Below are 22,694 nucleotides of genomic sequence, written 5' to 3' on the forward strand. Positions count from 1 at the left end.
TACATACAAGGATGCTTGAGCATTCTTCTTGCTCAGAAGGTGCCTTTTTGAGACCTAATTCAAATTCTAACATTCACCTTTTTTTAAACAAAGAGTGCAGTCTGTCACAGGACAAAAGGCAGCCTTTCCAAGGGAAAGAGTGCCATTCACTGAGGGGAAACTGGAATCACTATGCCTCCCAGAGGAATCTTGAAAACCAGGAAGGTCAGGACAAGGAACAACAGCCTTCTTGCATACTGACAGCCAGGGTATACATTACCAGTGTTACTGACAGAGTGTGAATAATACAAGCTTGATTTAGTTTTTATTCCAATCAATAGATAGGCTATCCATAACAAAGGCTGTTAGCTGTGGGTTATGGCCACTTAGTAACATTGTGAGACCCCAATGGGAGAGCCTTCACTTCATTATCAGTTCATCTTGGGGTAGGCCTATAAGGTCACAGGAGTACTAGCTACGAAGGATTATTCTTCTAACTAATCTCGGTCTTGGTTAAAAATAACAACAAGCATATGCATAGTGGTTGTTGTTAAGCCTGTCGCTTGCCGAACCTACTTGTTCGTGTACAAGCTTCAGTCAGTCTGTCATCACAATGTTACCCAGTGGTGTAAAGTAACCAAGTACATTTATTTAAGTAAAATAATGAGTACTTTTTTCCCCACCCCTGCCTGTCGTACGACGGTGTCGCGACGCTTGCCGAACCTGCTTGTACGCAGGCTGTATAAGCTTCAGTCAGTCATCAGTCTCATCCTCCAGTACATTTTACCTTGACTCTGTGAGACTTGACCAGGTGCATGTTGAGGGCAGGTGTGTTGGGGAGGATCTTGCCACATCCCTGCACGGTGCAGAGGATGTTTGTCCGCACCTCCTTGCTCAGCTCCCCGATGGACGGCTTGATGATCTCCCGACACACAGCTCCCTCCACCACGCTGCTGTTGAGCGGATCGTTGCTGTCTTCTTTTCCGTCGGCAGCTTTGCCCGACGCAGAGGAAGCCATGTTTCCAGTGTTGTGTACAATCTGTATTATGGTCTGCCTCTCTTTGCTGAGTGTGAAAAGGCCGGGCTGCAGCATTCATTTACGCGCCCCGGGGCGCATTTCAGCCGTCAGCTGAAATGTTGTCTGTTGTGTACACGACGCAGGACGGATCCGTCCCGCCCCTTCCTAGACTCGGAGTAGACGTCACCTCCGGTGTTACGACGAAACTGGTGCTCCTTGCATGTTCGATTATATGTGTATTATTACAGAAATATAATACACACAAATATACACACACACTATATATATATATATATATATATATATATATATATATATATAGCCTATACACACACACATATACTCATGATCAGAATTACATGACATTTTTATTTATTATATAGTTTCACAAATATTTATCTACATCAGCCAAAGTATAATAAAATGCATTTTCATAACTTTGTAACCCCCTTTCACACTTTTCTTTTTTGTGTGCTCGCGCGTGTCGTATTCCTGAGCCAATAATTTGATGACCGGTGGTCGAGTCTCTATTCGAGTCTCCTACCACCGACATTAGCATCAAATTATTGGCAAACTATAGGAAGATCTCCATAGATCACAGGCTTCATGGGGTGTATAATTGATCGAATACACATCATTTTTGGGGTGAACTACTCCTTTAAGGTGCGTGGACGTGTTAATCACTTTCTGGAACTGTCCATGCTGGAACTTTTTTTTAGAAGCATTTTAACTATAGATATAAACCTACACTTTCAATTGAAACCATGTCACTCATTTGAATATCTCTAGAGCATGATAGATGGGCAACTGGCCCCCACCTTCTCTTAATATCAGAATACTGATATATTATTGGTTTCAGGCTGGCTGTTATAATTCCAAACGCGCAAACATGACCGGCTCTACTTACTTAAGTCGACTGTATATTAGTATCTTCTTGATGACTAGTAGCCTACAAGTCTTTTATGTCCGATGCATTTGTGATTACGTTCATAAAGTAGAAGTAACATATTGTAACATAAGAACCTGTACATGCATTTGAAATAAAATAAATACAACAAATTAAAAACTTTTCAGGATACTATTTCGCAGTGCGGCGCATTTTGAGCTTGTAGATCTGCTATTTTTGCTATTTTTGACTGTAAATGCATTGTGGCCCTCTGGAGTGTGTGTGAAAATAGTGGCCCTTTCCAGCATCAAAGTTGCCCGCCCCTGCTCTAGAGAAAACATCTGTGAAGTTTCTAGTAGACTTCATACAAGACATGATACCATAGTTAAAATAGTACCCGGCTCCCTGAGAGCAATATCAATAGAGTCTTTAATGTGGCCACTCGGAAGAGGCTGCAGAAATGGATAAAATGGCTGGCTGGTGACCCGTGATGGAAAAACAAAAACAAACAAACAAAAACACATCAAGGGTTTGTTCTGTCACCATCTGAACCTGGTCTTTGTGCGGCTCCATCTGTAATTGTAAAATTATTCCTTCCTTGTTGGGTGATATAAGAGAGCAGGGTCGCAACAGGAGTGGAGGCAATTCCTGCAAAATATATCATTACAGGTTCAATCAGCAGAAGTATTTACATCATGCATTATAACATTTTTATTGCAGACTTATTAGATGTGTCTGCCCTCTAGTGGGCAGTTTGAGGTAATATTTCTTGAAATAAATTGCATTGCAAACATGGCAAGAATAGGAAAATAATACATTACATAACAAAACATAAACAATAGAATACATAATGATTTTTGGATACCTTTTTCCGTGCAGTGTCTGAGTGATTCTAGGACGTTTGTGGATGAAAACTTGACTTGGCATTTGATGGATTCCTCCTTTTTTGTCACAATGTTTTTGTCATTTCTGAACTTTGTTTCCAACTGAAAACAGAACAAGGGTTGCAGCATATTACTAAAGGAAAACATCAATTATGAGACCCTGTAGCAACTCATAATGTAATAACGGCTCATAATGTAATAAGGGCTCATAATGTAATAAGAAAAATGTAATAAAAACTCATAATGTAATAATCAGCTCATAATGTAATAAAAAAATTAGCGCATAACGTAATAATGGATTTTTCAATAATGTAATAATGTAATAATGTGTTACATTAAGAACCTCCACATAGGAGGCTCATAATGTAATAAAACTTCATAATGTAATAATGTATTTTTTATTACATCATGAGCTGATTATTACATTATGAGCTTTTATTACATTTTAATTATTACATTATGCGCTTGTTTTTTATTACATTATGAGCTGATTATTACATTATGAGTTTTTATTAAATGTTTTTATTACATTATGAGTAGGGATGCGGTATCGGTACTCGTGGTATCGGTACTCGCCCCGATACCGGCCTATTTTGCGGTATCGGTACTCGTCCGATACTGCTCACAAAGCTCTCTCTTAAAGTATCAAAAGTAAAAATACAAAATGTTTGAGCATAGCAGACCTAGAAGATCATGCACAGTACAGGAATTTCCATGGGCTAAACCTGAAAAAAAAAGTGAAATGTGTGGCAGTTGTGCCATGTTCTGGGAAAGCAATGCAATTTAATGTGTTATATACAGCCAGAAAGTGAGGAAGATCTGATAAAAAAAATAATAAAAAAAAATAAAAAAAATGTAATTTAAAGACATTTTGTATCATTAATTGTACTCGTATCGGTACTCGGTATCGGCGAGTACTCAAAAGGAAGTACTCGTACTTGTACTCGGTCAGCAAAAAAGTGGTATCGGGACATCCCTAATTATGAGCCCTTATTACATTATGAGTTGCTACACACCCTGCCAACTTTGTTAATGAAGAATGGAGCAACTATTTGCTAAACATGCCGCAAATTAATACATATGGGGATCATTTAGCTGTACAAAGAGCATCCACAATGTTCAACATACAGTTCGAGATTGTATCGACACTGGGTGATGCAACATCGATAATATCCCCATGTGGTCAGTATGACGACAGTCTGCCATTGCTAATTCTGGGCAACTTTGACGAAGGTCATGGGGACCATTATGTAAGCCTTGATGGACCAGTCACACACTTGATTCAAATAGTCCAGGAAGCAGAGGAGAGGGCACCACTTCGATCTGTCCCTCACTCTGGCCCTAAGTCTAGCCCTCACTCTGGCCCTGACTCGGTACCTCACTCTGGCCCAGGGCCGGATTTATAATAGGGCTTGATGTGCTGAAGCACAGGGCATCAACAACCACAGGGGGCACCAGAGGATCAACTGTAAACAAAAGATATTCACATGAGCTAAGCTAAGCTAAGCTAACGTTGCTGTCTGTAATGACTGGTTACACTTAAGGGTTTTGAAAAAAACGTTACGTGGATACCAGTATGCACAACTCTAAAATAACTGGTGCACTATTGTGTTGAAGCGCCTCAGTGCGGCTGCAGAGTTAAGGTGCTATCTATCCCTGATTGATTGATTGATTGAAGACTTTATAAGAAGTTTGCATAGGAAAAGGTTCATGACAGTACAGTTCACTGGTACAAGGTCAACTAAAGGGAGATTCTAGTAAGCTTTTCGGCTTATTTGCACAGGAAACCTTCATGTATCTCATATAACAACTGAGACCACACTATTAATTAAGTGACCAGACGTCCCGGTTTGGCCGGGACTGTTCGTTTTCAAGCTGCGTGTCCCAGTGTCCCGACAAATATCTCTAAAAAACTAATATGTCCCGCTTTTCAACATTGACTACAAAATTGTGCCAATAATAGTATCTGTTTTCAGTGGTTGCATAGACATTTATCATGTTCTTTTCACGAAAACATGCTCACCTAACCAATCAGGAAACATGTACAAATTCATTGCGCGTCTGAATTCAATGCTGAGGCTGTTTGTCAATCACTCACTGCCTGTTTGCAACCCTGCAGTGTATGTGCGCTTGCACGAACATTAGAGAATGGGCACACACGTGCGCGATAACGTGCACATTGCTTTTAGGGTCCCGGTTGGCAACAGTGGTTCACATCCCGGTTTGAGCGGCTGAAAATATGATCATTATGGTAAATGGTGCATTTACATAGCGCTTTTATCCAAATCGCTTTGCAGAGATTGTGCATTACATTCACCCATTCACGCACACATACATACACCGGTGGCAGAGGAAACCATGCAAGGAACCAACCTACTCACCGGGAGCAATTAGGGGTTCGGAGTCTTGACCAAGGACCCCTCGACATTAACTCAGGGGGAGCCCGGATTCGAACTGGGAACCCTTCGGGAACCCTTCGTGCTCTAATAACGGTTTCTCTACTCCTGAGCTATGCCGCCCCATAATGTTAATGTATGGACGTCTCTGTTGTTTCATACACAATGTTTGGGCATATTCTACACTGTTGTTATTTATAATTTGAGCTTGACTGTGATACATGGGGCTACCTGTTTGATTGATGTTTTTGTGGGATAGAGAAGCCAGGGCTTGTAGTTACTGGACTTTTTAGCTACCAGATACTGTATGCTGGTGGAGAAGGGGAAAAAAAAATCATTGAAGTGAGAGGTGGTGCGTGTGTGCGTCCTCATAATGTCTAAGTGGCCGTGTGTGTTTGCGCGCCACAGGTCACCAGCGCGCGCGCGCGCGGGTCTAGGTCCAAGCACAGGGCACCATGAAGGGTAAATCCTGCCCTGCTCTGGCCCTAAATCTGCCCCTCACTCTCGCCGTAAGGCCCTCACTCTGGCCCTGACCCGGTACCTCACTCTGGCCCTAAGTCTGGACAGATCTAAGTGGTGCGCTCTTTGAATCAAGTGTGTGACATAATGCTCCCCATGACCTTCGGCAAAGTGGCCCAGAACTAGCAATGGCAGACTGTAGTCATACTGACCACATGGGGATATTATCGATGTTGCATCATCCAGTGTCGATATAATCACAAACTGTATGTTGAACATTGTGGATGCTCTTTGTACAGCTAAATGATCCCCATATGTATTAATTTGCTGCATGCTTAGCAGATAGTTGCTCCATTCTTCATTAACAAAGTTGGCAGGGTGTGTAGCAACTCATAATGTAATGAGGGCTCATAATGTAATAAAAACATGTAATAAAAACTCATAATTTAATAATCAGCTCATAATGTAATAGAAAACAAGCACATAATGTAATAATTAAAATGTAATAAAAGCTCATAATGTAATAATCAGCTCATAATGTAATAAAAATACATTATTACATTATGAAGTTTTATTACATTATGAGCCTCCTATGTGGAGGTTCTTAATGTAACACATTATTACATTATTACATTATTGAAAAATCCATTATTACGTTATGCGCTCATTTTTTTATTACATTATGAGCTGATTATTACATTATGAGTTTTTATTACATTTTTCTTATTACATTATGAGCCCTTATTACATTATGAGCCGTTATTACATTATGAGTTGCTACAGACCCTCCACCCGTTATTGATTTATTACACTGTTGTTAATTGTCAGAATGTCTTTGAAATAAGACTTACTTTGACTGGTTTAAAAAAATCACACTCTCAATTTCCAATACATCTTGTATTACCTTGTAAACTACCGTCTGCAGCTGAGGTAACTCCCGGTAACCAAACGCTTCACAGGCCAACTGATGTCTCTTCTCTGCATCTGCAGATTGTTCCACTACAATCTGTGGGTCTATGAAAAAAACATATATTATAGCACACTAGAACACAGCCAGCCATGGCATGACCTAAATTAAATTGATTTGGCATTAGTTGTGTAAAAATATATTTCAACCTGTACTCGGGTAGCTTTGGCTAATATACACTATGATGAAGGGAACATACTTGTATCAAGGCACTTCCTTGTCTCAAGAGGACTGGGGTGCATGGTTGGAAAAACCTATAAACAAAAGAGCGCAGAGATGAAGACAAAGCAGTGCAATGTAGCGAATTGAGAAGGGATGTTTGAAGCAAATATTCCTTCTCAACCCCTTAACCCATTTAGGCCTAGAATTGTTGAATGCTTTAACCAGTGAAAAATAGCAGATATACAAGCTCACAGCGCGCCACCGAGCTTGTAGATCTGCTGTTTTTGAAAAAGGCGTGAAAATGTAATGCAAATCTTTGAATAGATGTATTTTCAAAGCGAACGTTTGCAACTCAAATTTTGCTTCTGGGGGGTCCCTGGAACTAAATATTTTGAGATGTGGGTCCGTGACCAAATACATATCATTTTGGGGGTCCTTCACATGAAAAAGTTTGAGAACCACTGACTTGGTAGTCTCTCAAGAACAGACTAACTGAGCTCCATTTAAGTGAAAAGGACCTTTTCTTTGACGATGGCTGGTCAGATTGCTGACATTGAAACAGGGTTTTTCAAAAAATCTTAGAAGGATTCAAAAGACACTTATAGAATCACGTAAAAATTCTAATTTTCACGATTTAAAAAAAATAGCAGATCTACAAGCTCGTATATCTGCTATTTTTCAATAGTTAAAGCATAAAATAATGATACACAATAATGTGTACATAATAAAAAAAAGTCCTTCCCAGAGTTAGAAAGTCAAGCCTGATGCAAGGTAGAGCTAGCAACCCTGAGCTAAAGCAGGCCTCATTTCTCTTTGGAGTATTATGACTATGACTAATGAGTGAATATATCTTTATTTAGGTCAATAGGCTGTACTAAAGTAGCCTGGGTATCAGCCTGCTACGCTACGTTCAGGCAATGTGTTTTGTCACTTTGCTTCTCAGTCTGGAAAGGCTCCCATCTCCAAGGGAGGCGGGACAAACAAAACGAGTGGAAACCACTCAGGGCTTCTGACTGGTCTGTGGTGAGGGGCAGGACAAATACACCGGTGTGTCGTCATACCAATGCGCCGCTGAGCAGAGTGGGACAACAACATTGATTTTGAGAAGGGGAAAAAAATGGCTGATGACATAGCCACCCTAACCCGACTGTGATTCGTTGGAGCAACATCCAATCCGCAACGACGTCGCCTATGTAACAGGTGACATCGGAGTCAGATGGAGGCTTGCTAGACTGAGAAGCGAAGTGACAAAACAAATCCACTGAACGTAGCCTAGCAGGTTGGTTCCCAGGCTAGTAACAAAAGGTCCTGTTACTCAAAAATAATAGAATGTCATTATCACCATTATATCCAACTGCATTTATCTTTTATTTCTTCTATTCATAACACCCCTTAACATAGATTTCTGAGAGTTCAATAAGATTCTGCTGTACCTTGACTTTCATAGTGAGCTAGCACTAGCAGACAAAGTTCAAGTTCAATACCTGTTGGTATTTCCTCATCAGCACGTCCTTGATGGCAGTAAGACTCATTCCAGTGAGATAAGCATCCTTAACAGAGTTGTATCTGGTGGCAAGACATAAGGCCTGGAGGACATAACAGTTTGTTAATGTTGTGTACAGTTGTTACAATATTATGACCTGTAAAAGTAGTTCAATGCATTCCTCACCTGGAATACAATGGCCTTTTGTTGTGATGTCATAATGGTCATGAAGGCATAAGGGGTCTGAAGGTAATGAACAACGTATGATGCGTTCAGATGGTTTGGTCGAGAGCACTTATCCGCCCAGGCTATACGTATCCATATAGCATCATCTGTGTGCTTCTGTACTTTGAGAGACGCCTTGGGTGTAAAGACAAAAAAACAACAAAAAGAAAACAACAACATAATGAATAACAATATTATTTTAAAATTAGATCTGCTTCAGGCCTTCTATATCTAGTCATGGAAGAAGTCTTTCTTACGTGTCTGGTGATTTCATTGAGATTAGCTTTAAACTCCGCCTGAAACTGGGTCAACTGTACAGACACAGCATCATCTGGGGAATACAGAAACAAATGCTGATGTAATGACGAGTCGAAGACAAGGGTATGCCACCTACTGAAGAGTGTTGGGTTGGTTGAGCGCAGTTCCTAATAACCCATCTACTTTTTCTTTTTTAACTACATTTTTCATCCCACAATTTTGTAACCCATTTTTCACCCAGTGCCAATTGCCTATGTAATCCTGGGTTCTGCTCTCCCTCTGCCGCGCCTGGGGAGACAACGGACTGACCTCATGCTTCCTTCTATGCATGAGGAGTCCAAGTTGCTTCTTTTCACCTGACAGTGGAGATTTCCCTGGTTTGGACGTAGCACGTGGAAGGAACATGTTATTCCAACCAGTTCCTTTCCCCTCCATCAGGCGACCACGGCTGGCCAGGGGGAGGCATTATTGAGACCAGGATTACTGCATGTTTTTGTGAGGGTATCAACCCTAGGAGACACGGGGAGAACATGCAAACTCCACACAGAAAGGCCCTATCGCCAACCCCACCTAGGGTGTGGGCGCTGATGACGCGGAGGGAGGAACACGGCGCCAGTGCCCACAGCGTCCCCCGGCGGGAATCGAACGCAGTACCTTCTAGCTGTGAGGCGAAGCGCTAACCACTGTGCCACCGTGCTCCCCTTATAACCCATCTACTTAAACTATAAATTAGTTTAAGTTAATTTCCTGAACTTGGACAGTAACATATTGAATAAGCTTGTGAAGGCTTGCTCTGTCGTTGGTGATAGAAACTGGATGGTGTGGAGGTTGTGCCTGACGTGAGTGCAACCAAGAAGCTGGTGGATATCATGGCTAACCCCTCCCAACACCTCTCGCAGGGTGGCTGAGTCGCGTGTATCAAAACAACATCCCGGTTCCAACAAAGGAACAAGGGCGGAGCGCTTGTTTTCGGTGGAGATGACGGAGGCGCGCCGGCGTTATATTATAAACACAATCTGATCTAGCTATAATAACAATCATGACATAAGCTATTTATTATAATCACTAATTCACTATGAAGTGTCTTTAATTATAATTAAAGTAAAAATAGTCAAATAACAAGGACAAATTGTTCTGCCCACAACCTTATCAAACCAAAATGCTTAACTACTGTAAATGTAGGTCTATTATTGCGACCGTAGGTCGCACTTACTACAGAAAGCTGCTCGAGGTGTCCGTCCGTCAGTCAGTCAGTCAGTCAGTCACTCCGTCACACACACGTCACACTTTTGCCCTGCTCATATCTCCGCAACCGTTGCCCCGATCCATGCCAGATTTTGCACACACACTCCTTACCTGCCAAACTACAACCTCCAAGGACCCCCGGAGCTCCAGGGACCCCAGCTCCCTGGGGGACCCCCAAGTGTAAAAAATGAGCACATGTGCAAAAATTACCAAATGACCACCCCAACGGAGCTGCTCACGGGGAATTCCTGGGGACCACCCACTCCTGGTGCTCCAGAACGGATGCAAAAGTGGTGGCGCCCCCAGTGGAGGACCCCCTGCCACTGCAGCTCACATAAAATGCCGTAACTCGGGCTAGGAGCGTCCGGGAGAGCCGGGGCCAGTACCTATTCGTCCGCCAAGGCAACGCGGACACCCCACCCCTCATTTCTCACATGGCCCTCTTCTAGCGCCACCTACAGGCCGATTTTTAAAACACATTTTTGGCCACTGCTCCTACAGTTTTGCCCCTCAAATCACGAAAATCACTACACAGTATGTCTACACTCATGTCATCAACATGGATCAGGAAGTTTTTGGAAGAAAAAATGTTTGCCCTATTTGTGGAGATAAGTGACCTACGGTCGCTTATCTCCCGATTAGGGAGTCTTACTGGTAACTATGATAATGGTTCTTTCCCAATTATTAAGTAGAATAATTGACCTTATAAATCTAGAATGTTTATAATGTGTTATGATTATTTCTTGTGTTATATGTTATGAAACATCACATGTAGGCCTATTATATTACCTATAACCTATACACGAGTGAGCTCTCGGCACCTCCGCGCGGTCCAGGCGAACACAACGGAGCGTTCCCTACCTCCGGTTCAGCCAATCACAAGCTTCCACTGCTGGAAGCGGGATGTTGTTTTGATACACGCGGCTGAGTCCCAGAGGCGTACGTTTATTCATCCTTCCGTTTATTCATACTGGGTGTGAGTCCTTCGTGACTGTGGTCGAATGACCAATTACAACTCGTTCTTGTGGCTTTTATTTTTCGCTAACTAATGACAAATAGTGACAATGTGACTTATGTCTCTTATCTTTGATATCTGCCATGTCCTTATGTTCCTTTAGTCTTTTGCATGACTGCGCTTGTAAATGGGGTAGGCAATATAAGCTTCGGCTTCAGCCTAGCCCTACACCTTTTTGGACCATCTTTAGAGTGCTTACTGTTACTGACTACTGTATGTACTGTACTAAACTGTTTGTCTAAAATGGAATCAAAATAAACTAAACTAAAACTGCTAGTGTGACAAACGTTCCCTTGTAAGATCAATAAAAGTCTATCCATCTTTGTTGAATAACAGTACTATGTAATGTATTCCAGGGTACACCTGTACGTAACAGTGTGCCTTGGATATTTTCAAGTTCTACTGAAGTATATATTGTTAATCTACAAAGGAAAGGAACTCAAATTCATTTTGTTCAACCCTTCCTAAAGATCACCCTTCATGCTGTGCATAATCGCAGATTGTTCAGGTTCTTAGGCTGTCCCTGCATAACAACCTCTGATGATTAGAGCAACTGTGATATCCAATATTTCCCCTCAGGGATCAATAAAGTATTGCTATTCTATTCTATCCATCAATAAAAAATAAATAAAAAATCCGAAATAGCGAATCAGAAGTCAAAGGTTTTGTGAGCTTGTAGATCGTCCGTTCCTTTTTTTTTTTGTGACACGGTTGTACGTATAAAATAGTGGTTAATTTTTTCATTTCATTTCATATACGACATGCTTCTTGATTAATCAAGAGTAATCAATAGATTAATTGCAAAAAAATAATTGATAATCGCAGCCCTACTACTACCTTGACTTACCTCCTGGGTTTTGGAGATGGAAAGCATTCCACTTCCTTTTGTCTGGACTGTCCATGACATCTGGAAGAAAAAGAAAAACAAACATCCTATAAACCACTTAAAGGGCAACTTTGTTTTTTTTTTTACAACAAGGGTTCATAATTTAGATTGTAATTAAAGAAAATAAAAGATGATGATCCTTTTAGCGATTTTAACGATCTTTTTAGACTGAAAAAGCCCATTCCCAAGATGCACCGCAATCTTTCATGGGCAGATATAACTTAGTAAAATAATAATAATAATAATTGCAAAAACAATAGAATGCAGTAAATTAAAACATTGTAACACTCATCTTTTCATTTCTCTAATTACAATCTAAATTATATGAACCATTGTTGTTAAAAAACGAAGTTGTCCTTCAAACCTAGCTCGCTGCAAGTAGACCATGTAGAGAGATTGTGAAAAAATAGAAAAAATCAGTCCAAATACAGAGGCAACTCAGGTTCAGTTAGGTCTAGACATCAGTTTACTTGGTTAGTTCCTAATCCTTACTTTTATCCTTTCTGTAATTAAAGCACTTTGTAAATATGTTTTGAAAAGCACATTATGAAGTAATAGTATTCATGTTCAAACAAAATGTTTTATGTTGCTGATTGCATGTATACTTTTTTTTTGTATTTAGGAAGATGGTATCCAGGTCACCCCAAAATCCAAAAAGGTTTAGGTGGATAGAAGTTGCCAGTCAGATTAACTAAACCATTGTAGAATATTTATAATGATTATACTTACATGCCATCTCGAGTCCAGCGATGTGCCTCACAGACAAGCTGCTCTCCTGTTAAGAATAATACATCTAGCATTAATCATTATGCTGAGCTCTTTACCAGAAAATACCAGTTGTAGCATGCTTTTGGTTGATGTGTACTGATGCAAATCCTTTTCATGGCTATCTTAAATAATGTTTCACTAGATGGTGGTTGCTGGTCTTTTCCTGTCCTAAAGAAAAAGGCCAGCTCTGAGCATCCACCCTCTGCTCTAGTGGTCTTTTTCGCCAGTACAGTCACAAGTTACAAACAACACAAAGCACCTCCAACGTCCCCATACCATATTGTGTGTCTCAAAGCAGTGGTTCTCAAACCTTTTCATGTCAAGGAGCCCAAAATGTACACTTGTCGCAGACCTCCATTTGAAAAGACATGCCAGGAGTAGGGACCCCATTGTATGGCTCTAGCAGTGATTCCCAACCATTTTAATTTCAATGACCCCAGTTTGAGGGCTAGCTACTTTCCCCCATTTAATGACATTTCTAACTCTGACCCCCCAATTTACATTTTAAAAACAATGTTAATATAAATGGCATTTGTACACTCTGAGTTTATCATGTAGCTGGGAACTCCCTCAAGGAGCCCTGTGGGTCTCCGGACCACACTGAGAATCAATGCCATAGTCACCAGTGTGTCTCAAAGAATGAGCTTTTGGCGACAACAATACAAAATAAATATATATTTTCGCCTATTAACATGATCATGGCCAGACCAGGGCCTCCAGGTGTAAGTTTAACGGGAAGCGCTCACTATCCCGACTATCCGCTGTTCCGACATGGTCGGCAGGTTAGTTACTTAGCGTCGGCAGGTTAGTTACTTAGCGTAAGGCAAGTTAGTTACTTAGCGTAAGGCAGGTTAGTTACTTAGCGTCGGCAGGTTAGTTACTGAGGTAAGGTTTACTGAGGTTAGGTTTAGGGTTGGGGGTAGAGTTAGGGTTAGTTTTAGTGTCGGAATACCGGCCCGTCGGAACACTGATGCGGACCCAAGTTTAACAGTGTAACAAACATACTTCACAGAGATCCAGCAGGTTTTCAGTCAACTCTCTGTTGCTCTGTGTGAAATCCAGAGACTCCAGCTGATCCGACGTTAAGCGACCCCACTTCTCCAACGTTGCGTTCAGCTTTTGCTTGGGGATTCGTTTCACGACCTTATGCAACAAGCGCTTCGCCGCGGTATCCATGACTTCTCTAAAAGAGAATATATGTTTACTACAGTAACGTATAAACAAGTATATATAGCTTAGCGTGCTAAAGTGCTAGCCCCGGCTAGATTCCAAACCATAGACTGTAGAAAAATAGATTCCAAACAAACAACGCGCCCAGCAGCGGAGCAGCCAAACAAACAGGAAATGAACATATGAATCCACCAATGAATGAAGCTGCTTCTCTTGCATAAAACTCTCAGCCAAGTTGTAGCCCCCCTGCTGGAAAGAAGAATACCAGACCAATCTGACATTGCGTTTTCTTTTATTATGCTGCCTGCATCAAAGAATAGTAGTCAGTGTGGTGGGAAAAGTAGGCTAGTAGATTTTGTGACTTGAGTAAAAGTATCAATACTGCAATGTTAAAAGTCAGTAATAAAAAATGTACTTGAGTAAAATTACAAAAGTATTGGCATCAAAATTCATTAAATGCACAATAATGTCCCATTTCAAATTGTCAAATGTTTAAAAAAAATCACGCATTGTGAGCTTCTAGATCTGCTATTTTCAAATGGCCGAAATTGAAGTGTTTAATGTATGTTTTGAAATAATAATCAAAATGCGTGCACCAACCAAAATATTTGTTTTCTAATTTATGGAATTTCTTAGATTTTTATTGTATTTTTAATGAAATTACTTAGAAAACCATGGCATTTTACTATTCATGAATCTTGGCTTTTTGGGAGATATTCTTTTTAATGTTTTGAAATAATAATAATTAAAATCAAAACAAATAAATAAAGGGACCCATAAAAATTTGTCCGCAACCCACACGGGGTCCCCGACCCAGTGTTTGGGAAACGACATAGCTCAGGAGGAAGTAGTTGTACGTCATCGGCAGAAGTCCTGCCTTTTTTGTCGTGCAACAACGGATTTCATTGGATGACCAAACCGTCCATTCACTTCAGTAAGGCAGTCTGTTATGAGAGCATGAAGTACATGTAGGAGCGTGTCCTTGTTATATTTATTTGATCCATTGCATATAACTTGTCTGAAAGATAGTTAATAACATCATGCTACAAGGACTGAGCAAGCCTCGCATCTAGGCATACCATTACCCTTAAATGTCAGCTAATAGCTCACCGTGTTTGTTGTTTTTGAAAGAGGGAATTGCATTCAGGCCCATCTAACTTTATTAGCCCCCGTCCTTGGAATATATCAAATGATTCATTCATCAATCTGGTAAGATTCATACGATTCCTAATCTAACCTTGTACCAGTGATTAGTGCTGTCATGAAACTGTACCTTTTTCTATTGCAAACTGCTAATAAACTCCAATCAATCAATCAATCAATTTTGATTGGCTAAAGGTACATGTGCTAAATTTCATTTCATGCCTGTCTTCAGTGTCTTGTTGTATGATTTTGTTGTACATTTTAAAGCATAGGCTAAGTAGGAGACATGGTGAATACATACCAGTATAAGGCTCACCTCATAACATAATGTATATGTTACATTCTCTCTTTCTGCCATCTTTCTCTTTCTTTGTGTGTCTCTGCAGGTAAGTCCTCTGGAATTGGTAACAGATCATCATCACAATGTCTGATCAGCCTGGAGAGGGCTTTGGTGGATGGAGTATCCTTAGAACAGTGCTTTACAACTGCATTTTACACTGCAACACATTTCTGTTGACCATGAAATCAGGATCCAGACAATACATGAATATATATTACTTTCTATGACCATGTCATAGAATTGTGACATACTTTTGTTTTTGTCTCAGCCACTGGTTGAGACACTCTGTGTAAAAACCTGTGAGCTGTACAGTTAATGCCTAATGCTTAATGAATGTAAATCACTGCAATACTATTCCGATATAGTTTTTGTTTGTTACAAACAGCACTCCTCCTGCTCTTGACTTTTCAGTATTGCAGGAGTGGTTCTGTAAACCCTTAACTCGGCATGCACCCGGACTTGTCACCTCACCTGCACACTGATGAGTGTAATGAACTGATAGCTCTTCTAAAGCAGTGCCACCAGGAGGTAAGGCACTGCTCTGCCTGCTCAGCAAAGACAGACACATCTATCTGTTTGTTTGTGTGTGTGTGTGTGTGTGTGTGTGTGTGTGTGTGTGTGTGTGTGTGTGTGTGTGTGTGTGTGTGTGTGTGTGTAATATATATACTTACTTACACCTTACACCCCTACTGGGGTATAGGCTGTCGACAAGAGACCTCCAGAGTTCACGGTCATAATATATATATATATATCTGCTAAGTGTTTGTTTCAGAAAAATACATCGTAGACGTGTTATAAGCTACTTTCTGTCGAGAAAATTAATACGAGCAGAGATTTCTTTTTCTTTTTCTGTAGTGTTGAACTTTGGAAGTGCTCATCTTCAATAATACAACTTCCCACTGCCTTCTGCATTATGTGACATTTAGAACCAGTATTGCAACCCTAGATTCATCAGATAAAAAAAAAAAAAAGTCTAGTAGCAATTTGCGGCTAACATACACAGACTCATGCAGACGCAAACAAATGAAACCGTCTGTTTTCATGTTACCCACAGCATAATGTCATGAAGTTCTTTGGCACGTGTAACGACATGGACCGCGCTATGCGGCACTGCCTGAAGAAAGAGGTATGGTGCTGTTACTTAAAAAACACAAGAAATTACATGCACGGATTTGAGCTCCTATTCTCTTTGGAAGGTGTCTTTGACCATTTCTCCTGTCCGTTCAACAGAGACTGGAGAAGAGGGAGCGCAGTAAGCTGCATGCAGCAGAAATGCAGAAGAGGCTGAAGGATGGACCTAAAGAGCAGTTCTGAGGGACATTTACTGTGGGTTCTTTGAGTTTGACTACCAGAATGCTGGGAGATGGACATACTGTAAGCTTACCAGGACAAGCATACCTGCTATTCCTCACCTCTGATGTCCTCTTTCCATTCTATAGTCCTGGCTCGACACGCCACAATTTGATGCCTTTAGTTTCCACTAGTACAAGGTACTGGAGGTAGTTTTTTGTGTGCCTGTCATTTTTTTTTACACCCGGAAGGATTGATTGGCTGGGTTTGTATTGTGGACAAAGCTAGAACAGACGGTGTCCTGTGAATATGTCTATTAACTAGTGGAAGACTCCTTTTGTCATCCTGACATTGGTTGACATTATAAATATCAACAAGCAGTCAATAAGGCACCTTTTCAGTGATTTCAATCAAAATTACATCACGCGATGCTTGCAATGTTTTATGAAAGAAAGCCCTTATTTATTGATGTTGGTGAAATGATCATAATTGATATTCATTCAATCTCCATCTTGTTGAACACATCCTGATGAGGGTTTTGAGTGTCTTCAGCACCTCTTTTGATTCATACTTAATAGCCGACCTACAAGCTCACAATCCATCGAGGTCCTTCGCGGATGTGATGCATTGTTATTTTGTAGGTTGTGTTCTCTGGGCACGGCGGAGACTTGTTTGAAAAGATTGTATTGAACAGAGTTTATTTGAATAGGGAATCATATTGATTCGCAGTCTGATTGTTTCCTTTCGAATAAAGACTATCTTAGATGTTTCCTGTTTGCTTTGGATGTCATTGCTAGCATTATCATAGAACATCAAGAACAGTTTCACTAAGAAATTCAGTGACAAATATCCTGAAGGAGTGGGGAACACATTTTATGCAATTCTCACAAACACTGGGTCAGGACCAACTTTGGTTGGTCGTGAGTGAATATGCCTTTCTTTTCTGTTTCCTAGTTGTCAGTATTCTTTTTTTAAAAGATTTTCTAAAGAAATCTTTCAAAAATAATTTCATGAATAAAATAATCAAGAAAACAAATGTTTTAAGTAGTGACAATAGCAACAATATATGCAAGCTCGCAATGTTGTGAGTTGTGGATCTGCTATTTTCACTAGTTTGGTACCGGGCAAACATGACATCTCAACTGCTGTAATGGACAATATTAGCTTTCATTCCTGTGTGGTTTCCACCCATCGTACTGACTACACTCATCTGTGCAACATGTTAGTGTTTTGAGACTGAGTCATGGCTCATTTTGTACCATGGTTTTTGTGGAAAATAAGGAAATGAATACAAAAATGTCAAACAAATAGCATGTTCAAAGTACTATTCTTTATTTACAACTGCCCACCTTTTCCCATGACGATGTATGGATTGATCTTTTACAGACAGAGACTTCTAAGGCACCACAAGGTATAGTTTGTATAGAGTTTGGAGGGAGTTAAAACTAAGCATGCTTTTGTGTACATGTAAACTAAAGGATACATGTCATGGAAAAAATTGTATCAGTGAAAAACGAAGACAAACACAATGGCGCCATAATGAAACATACACCACAGAGCAGATCTCAACAACATGTAAGCCGACATTTCAGTTCATAACATTTCTTCAAATCACATCATTCCCAAATAACATAGAAACACATTGCAATGGGATGCAGTAATGCAGTTCTCAATTAGACATCCACACCAAGCACTAGAACTATAAAGTTATTGAAATCGTTGGATGACAGAGTCCACACCACAAAAGATAAATAATTATGTACTGTAAAAATTTGCATTTTCATTTAAATTAAAAAATAAATTAGAAATAATAAAATGTCCACCAGGGTACCATGTCCAGGTGCACCAGTGTCACTAGCAGGCTTTGTGATTGCTACTACTATTGTCACACTGGGGCTGTGGGACTAAAACAACATACATCAGCACACGTCAACGGCCAAATATAGTTATACTGTGTCGTACTGTGTCACATGCTGAAAATCGCTCACTGAGATCGGCTTTTTGCCACGCGACAAATTCGACAATCGTACGACAGAGCATAAATTAGGCATCATCCATCTGGATCCAAGAGACAGCCTCTCAGTATCACTTCCTGGCAGCCACAGTGGCCAAGTCCCACATTCACTGTTCTAGTACTGACTCTCTACGATTTAAGTAAATATAAATGAAAGTTCTGAAATACATCTAGTTTAATGAAGAAGAAAGCATATTAAATTCAAGCATGGCTCTTTGTTTTTGGTATTTTGTTGTAATTGTGATGCTCAACAATTACATTCACTATGTGTTGTATCACTACACATAATAGATAGCCTATCAACTATGATTCCAAATAACATATTTGATCTTAGTATTAAATAGGCTCTAGTATAAGCGATGGTGTTGAACTGCGATAGAACCACATTTTTATCAGTTGCTCCTGAGCTCTTTGAGAGGACTTAGCTTTGGTAAAGTGTTTTGTATTATGTTCTAATTTTTGATTCAGTTAGAAGATTTGCTAAGACCCAAGTGTGTGTGTGTGATTGTGACTTGAGAGACAAAAAGGTGATTCCCTGTTCTTTACTCAAGATCAGCCACTGATAAAGAAGATTGATAATATCTGGATTTCTACCATGGCCAGGTAGCTATACAAACCAAGATTCTATCAAAGTTCAACATCACTTAACACAAAACAACCCCCCTTCCCCAAAAAACAACAACAAAAAAAGAAAAGAAAAAAGAAATTAAAACAAACAACATGTTGATTTGTACAATGAAAGTTATTTAGGACTGAAACAAAAAAAGAATAAAACCTTTATAGTTCCTTTTTTTTCTTATTTTCTCCCCCCTTTTTACAATTACATTATATTTTTGTGAGAATGCACAGCAGACAATTAATCTTATTCAGACACCTGGAAATAAAGACATTAAAAAGACAGCTGGGTTTAATCATTTTGATATAAGTATATGACTGAAGTGCCATCATGCCCCATGCATGACATTTTATTATGGACACTCCCAGGTGGGTGACCTAGTATTGAGGACAGCCTCTTCAATATTCTGCAAGAAAAGAAAGGTTATGGCACTGCAGACCCACACACTATTCTCAAATAAATACAAAAATAAACTGTGCAACATTTGTAACATTACTTACAATGCCAATACAAAACATACCCTGAAATATAAAGTATTCTGACAGGCAACACACTTACTGTATCTACAGTATATTACATGCATTATTTACGCAGTAAATCAACCTACATAATCTGTACTGTACTGTATGTGTGCAACTACAAAACATGACAATTGCCTGTATTATACAAAACCATTTTCACAGAACTATATTTTTTGGTAAACCAAAATAGATCCAGACATAAAATACAAGTTGAAGTATTTCCTGAAACTATCATCACATGTGGATAAGGACATTAATGTCTGCTTCAGCTGCATGGACTACTATACTGCAACTCAACAATTTATTTCACAGACAATTAGTGCAGTGACCAACGGATAATTCAGGACATAACTAGAAAGAAACAAAAGCAATGACTACAAGATAATATCCACAAGATCCTTTGACTTTTCCAAACAGCAATCACACACTTCACACAATAACACACAATTACACTAACAACTCGGGGCAAGATTTCTCATTATGCCAGATTCTCATTAGTCCAACCATTGTTGCTACACCTCTGAACACAGTGTATCACATATACTGTCTATATGTAGTCATGACACAATCGATGTTGCTCCATCTGTATATTCAGTGTTTTCATTTACACAAGAATACTGCTACCAGTGCACCAATCCTGCATTTTTCCTCCCCACATTTAATTCCTGTGCATTTTGATGAGAGGACTGTATAAGTTTCACTTCTTGAGATCCTATATGCCGTATATAGCATTGCTGCAGGCAAGTTAAGCTTACAGTAAGGACAGGATAAAAGAACATGACAAATGGATGGATTTTGGATGACATTTTAAATATTCATGGAGATAGCGTGTGTATAATCAATATGTAGGACAGTTTTGTTAATATCAAAGTATCCATTTTAAGTATCCATTTTTTTTTATATTATAAAGTCAAATGATGTGGTAGTTCAGGCAAGGACGGAAGCCAAGCTGGTCTCACGTTCATACACCCTGAAATCACAGACGCCCGCAATCTTAATGGAACAATTACGCAGCCTAATTAGGAAGACCGATTCGTTCAGCATCTCTTGGGCCCCGCTACCACAAATGACAGACTGTCAGTTAACAAACTCCCTCCCCAGCATCCTCTTGTCGTAACATTTTGCTCTTCACTATGTCAGCATTCAGTCATTCATTCCGGTTCATATGTGTATTATCATGTCCATGTACAGTAGTAACTGTGTATCTTTAAGCTCGGCCTTTTATGGGAGTTTGTGAGGTCACAGTCGAAGTCTGTGTCATGCTTGAGCAGATTCATGGGAGCAGAGCCTACACCCCATATAAAAATGCTTAATATCATCGCAATGAATGGTTTTCATCTCGACAAGACTAGAGTGTCCTTACTGAAATGATAATGGTGGTATTGATTATGACAGAGGTAATAAATGTCAACCTGCTATTGGATACAAGGTTGTATTATGTTTATGATGAGAATGTTCAATGTGAGTGATGGATTAAGCCCTGGCACTATGCAGTAAGTGGGGCTTAGAGCAGGGGTTCCCAAACCTTTTTGTCTCAGGTAGTGACCATATCGGCCACCGATATGACCTTTTTGGCCATATCGGTATGCACCGATATGCAACCATATGCACCGATATGCGACCAATATGACCGATATAACCGATATGTGACCAATATGACCGATATAACCGATATGCGACCGATATAACTGATTTTTAGGGGCTAGTGAAAGTTACAAGTATGGTTTGTGCGATGTGAAATGTGATAATCACAGTAATCCTTAATCATATTCCAACATATTCAAGGGCTTTAGGAGAGAAATGATATATATGTATATATCGGTATCGTATCGGTATAGGTGATGGCTCCCCTCTCTAGAATCGGTATCGTATCGGATCACAAAAAAGTCTATCGGTCGGTCACCCCATAATATATTTTTTTTAATCCGAGGCACCCCTACATTATAATTTTCACTCCCAGCACCTTATATTTAGGAGCATATCATCGTTGTCGGGTGGAAACCTTGTATGTCCAAAACCGTTCATTTTGTATTTATCATCTATAAAATGTACTAAACTAGTGAAAACAGCAGATTTACAAGCACACAACGACTCGCATTGTGAGGCGTTGTGTGCTTGTAGATCTGCTGTTTTCACTAGTTTTGTGCGACAGTCTTGTATGAAGAAGCAAGGCTTTGCAAGGCTTTGCTTTACTGTCGGGCAGAAACTGCCCGACAGTGAAACAAGTTTCAAATGTGACAATATTTTGTGAAACAAGTTTCAAATAAGATGATATTTTAGTGATTATGTTGCAAGGAAAACTTTTAGATAATAGCCATTTTGGTTAGAACTGATTGAAAATAACTTTGTACTTCAAGTTTAAAATGATACTAAGTGTCCAAATAAATCCCAAATATTATCAAATTATCTCACGGCACCCCTGGACTGCCGTCGCGGCAACCCAGGGTGCCCCGTCACCCACTTTGAAAACCCCTGGCTTAGAGGACTAGGCTTGCCAATGACATTTACAGATCATTTAATAATTTATGACAAATAATCATGATAGATAATTCTATTAAATAATACCAATGAATCACAAATAAGGAAGGTTTTTGATTGAAAGGCGTTCCTCTTATTATGGGAGCTCCTCATGATTCATAAGGTTATTAATTGCTTGGCTAATTTGCCTCTGTGGTATCTGTCTGGCTGTGAAACCCTGCAGAGCAAGTGGGCCAATTAGGTTTTTACATTTAAATAATTAGCAGAGGTATTGTGTGTAAAAGTGCTCATACACAGTACATCCTCAGACTCATTTAGTCACTCGTGACAAAGAAGGTACAAATGTAACAGGTTAAATTGACCCTGAGGATTTTACTGTGTATCCAAAGCCAATTCAAATGGTATCTAAGCCACAATACGGAGTAGCAGTGGCTCGGAATGTACAGAGGCCGTCTTGGAATTGAGGTTCGAGTCCCGGCTCCTCCTGGCTT

The 22,694-nt window shown here is 39.9% G+C and overlaps 2 protein-coding genes across 2 annotated transcripts; one reads left to right on the forward strand and one right to left on the reverse strand.

The window, feature by feature from the left end:
• Positions 1–745: 745 nt before the first annotated feature.
• Positions 746–13,807, reverse strand: cenpn (centromere protein N; the record flags this gene model as incomplete). Its single annotated transcript, XM_080730070.1, has 9 exons — positions 746–972; positions 2,749–2,869; positions 6,527–6,636; positions 6,789–6,843; positions 8,236–8,337; positions 8,421–8,594; positions 8,717–8,770; positions 11,825–11,884; positions 13,637–13,807. The coding sequence occupies 9 exons, from the start codon at positions 13,805–13,807 to the stop codon at positions 746–748; spliced, it is 1,074 nt and encodes a 357-aa protein (XP_080586196.1).
• Positions 13,808–14,753: 946 nt separating this feature from the next.
• On the forward strand, positions 14,754–17,262 carry cmc2 (C-x(9)-C motif containing 2). Its single transcript, XM_080729813.1, has 4 exons — positions 14,754–15,010; positions 15,696–15,812; positions 16,339–16,410; positions 16,515–17,262. Exons 2-4 carry the CDS (start codon positions 15,732–15,734, stop codon positions 16,596–16,598), a joined length of 237 nt encoding a protein of 78 aa, XP_080585939.1. The 5' UTR covers positions 14,754–15,010; positions 15,696–15,731; the 3' UTR covers positions 16,599–17,262.
• The last annotated feature ends 5,432 nt before the right edge of the window (positions 17,263–22,694 follow it).

This window comes from Nannobrachium achirus, assembly GCF_963921795.1.
Source record: "Nannobrachium achirus genome assembly, chromosome: 7".
In the NCBI taxonomy this organism is placed as follows: Eukaryota; Metazoa; Chordata; class Actinopteri; order Myctophiformes; family Myctophidae; genus Nannobrachium; species Nannobrachium achirus.

What these genes read in the sequence shown, in the direction of transcription:
- cmc2 (XM_080729813.1), top strand. Translation starts at nt 15,732, where the DNA reads ATGCACCCGGACTTGTCACCTCACCTGCACACTGATGAGTGTAATGAA. An exon ending in TAAAGCAGTGCCACCAGGAG is followed by an intron (nt 15,813 to 16,338) that starts GTAAGGCACTGC and finishes TGTTACCCACAG; the next exon opens with CATAATGTCATGAAGTTCTT. An exon ending in GGCACTGCCTGAAGAAAGAG is followed by an intron (nt 16,411 to 16,514) that starts GTATGGTGCTGT and finishes TCCGTTCAACAG; the next exon opens with AGACTGGAGAAGAGGGAGCG.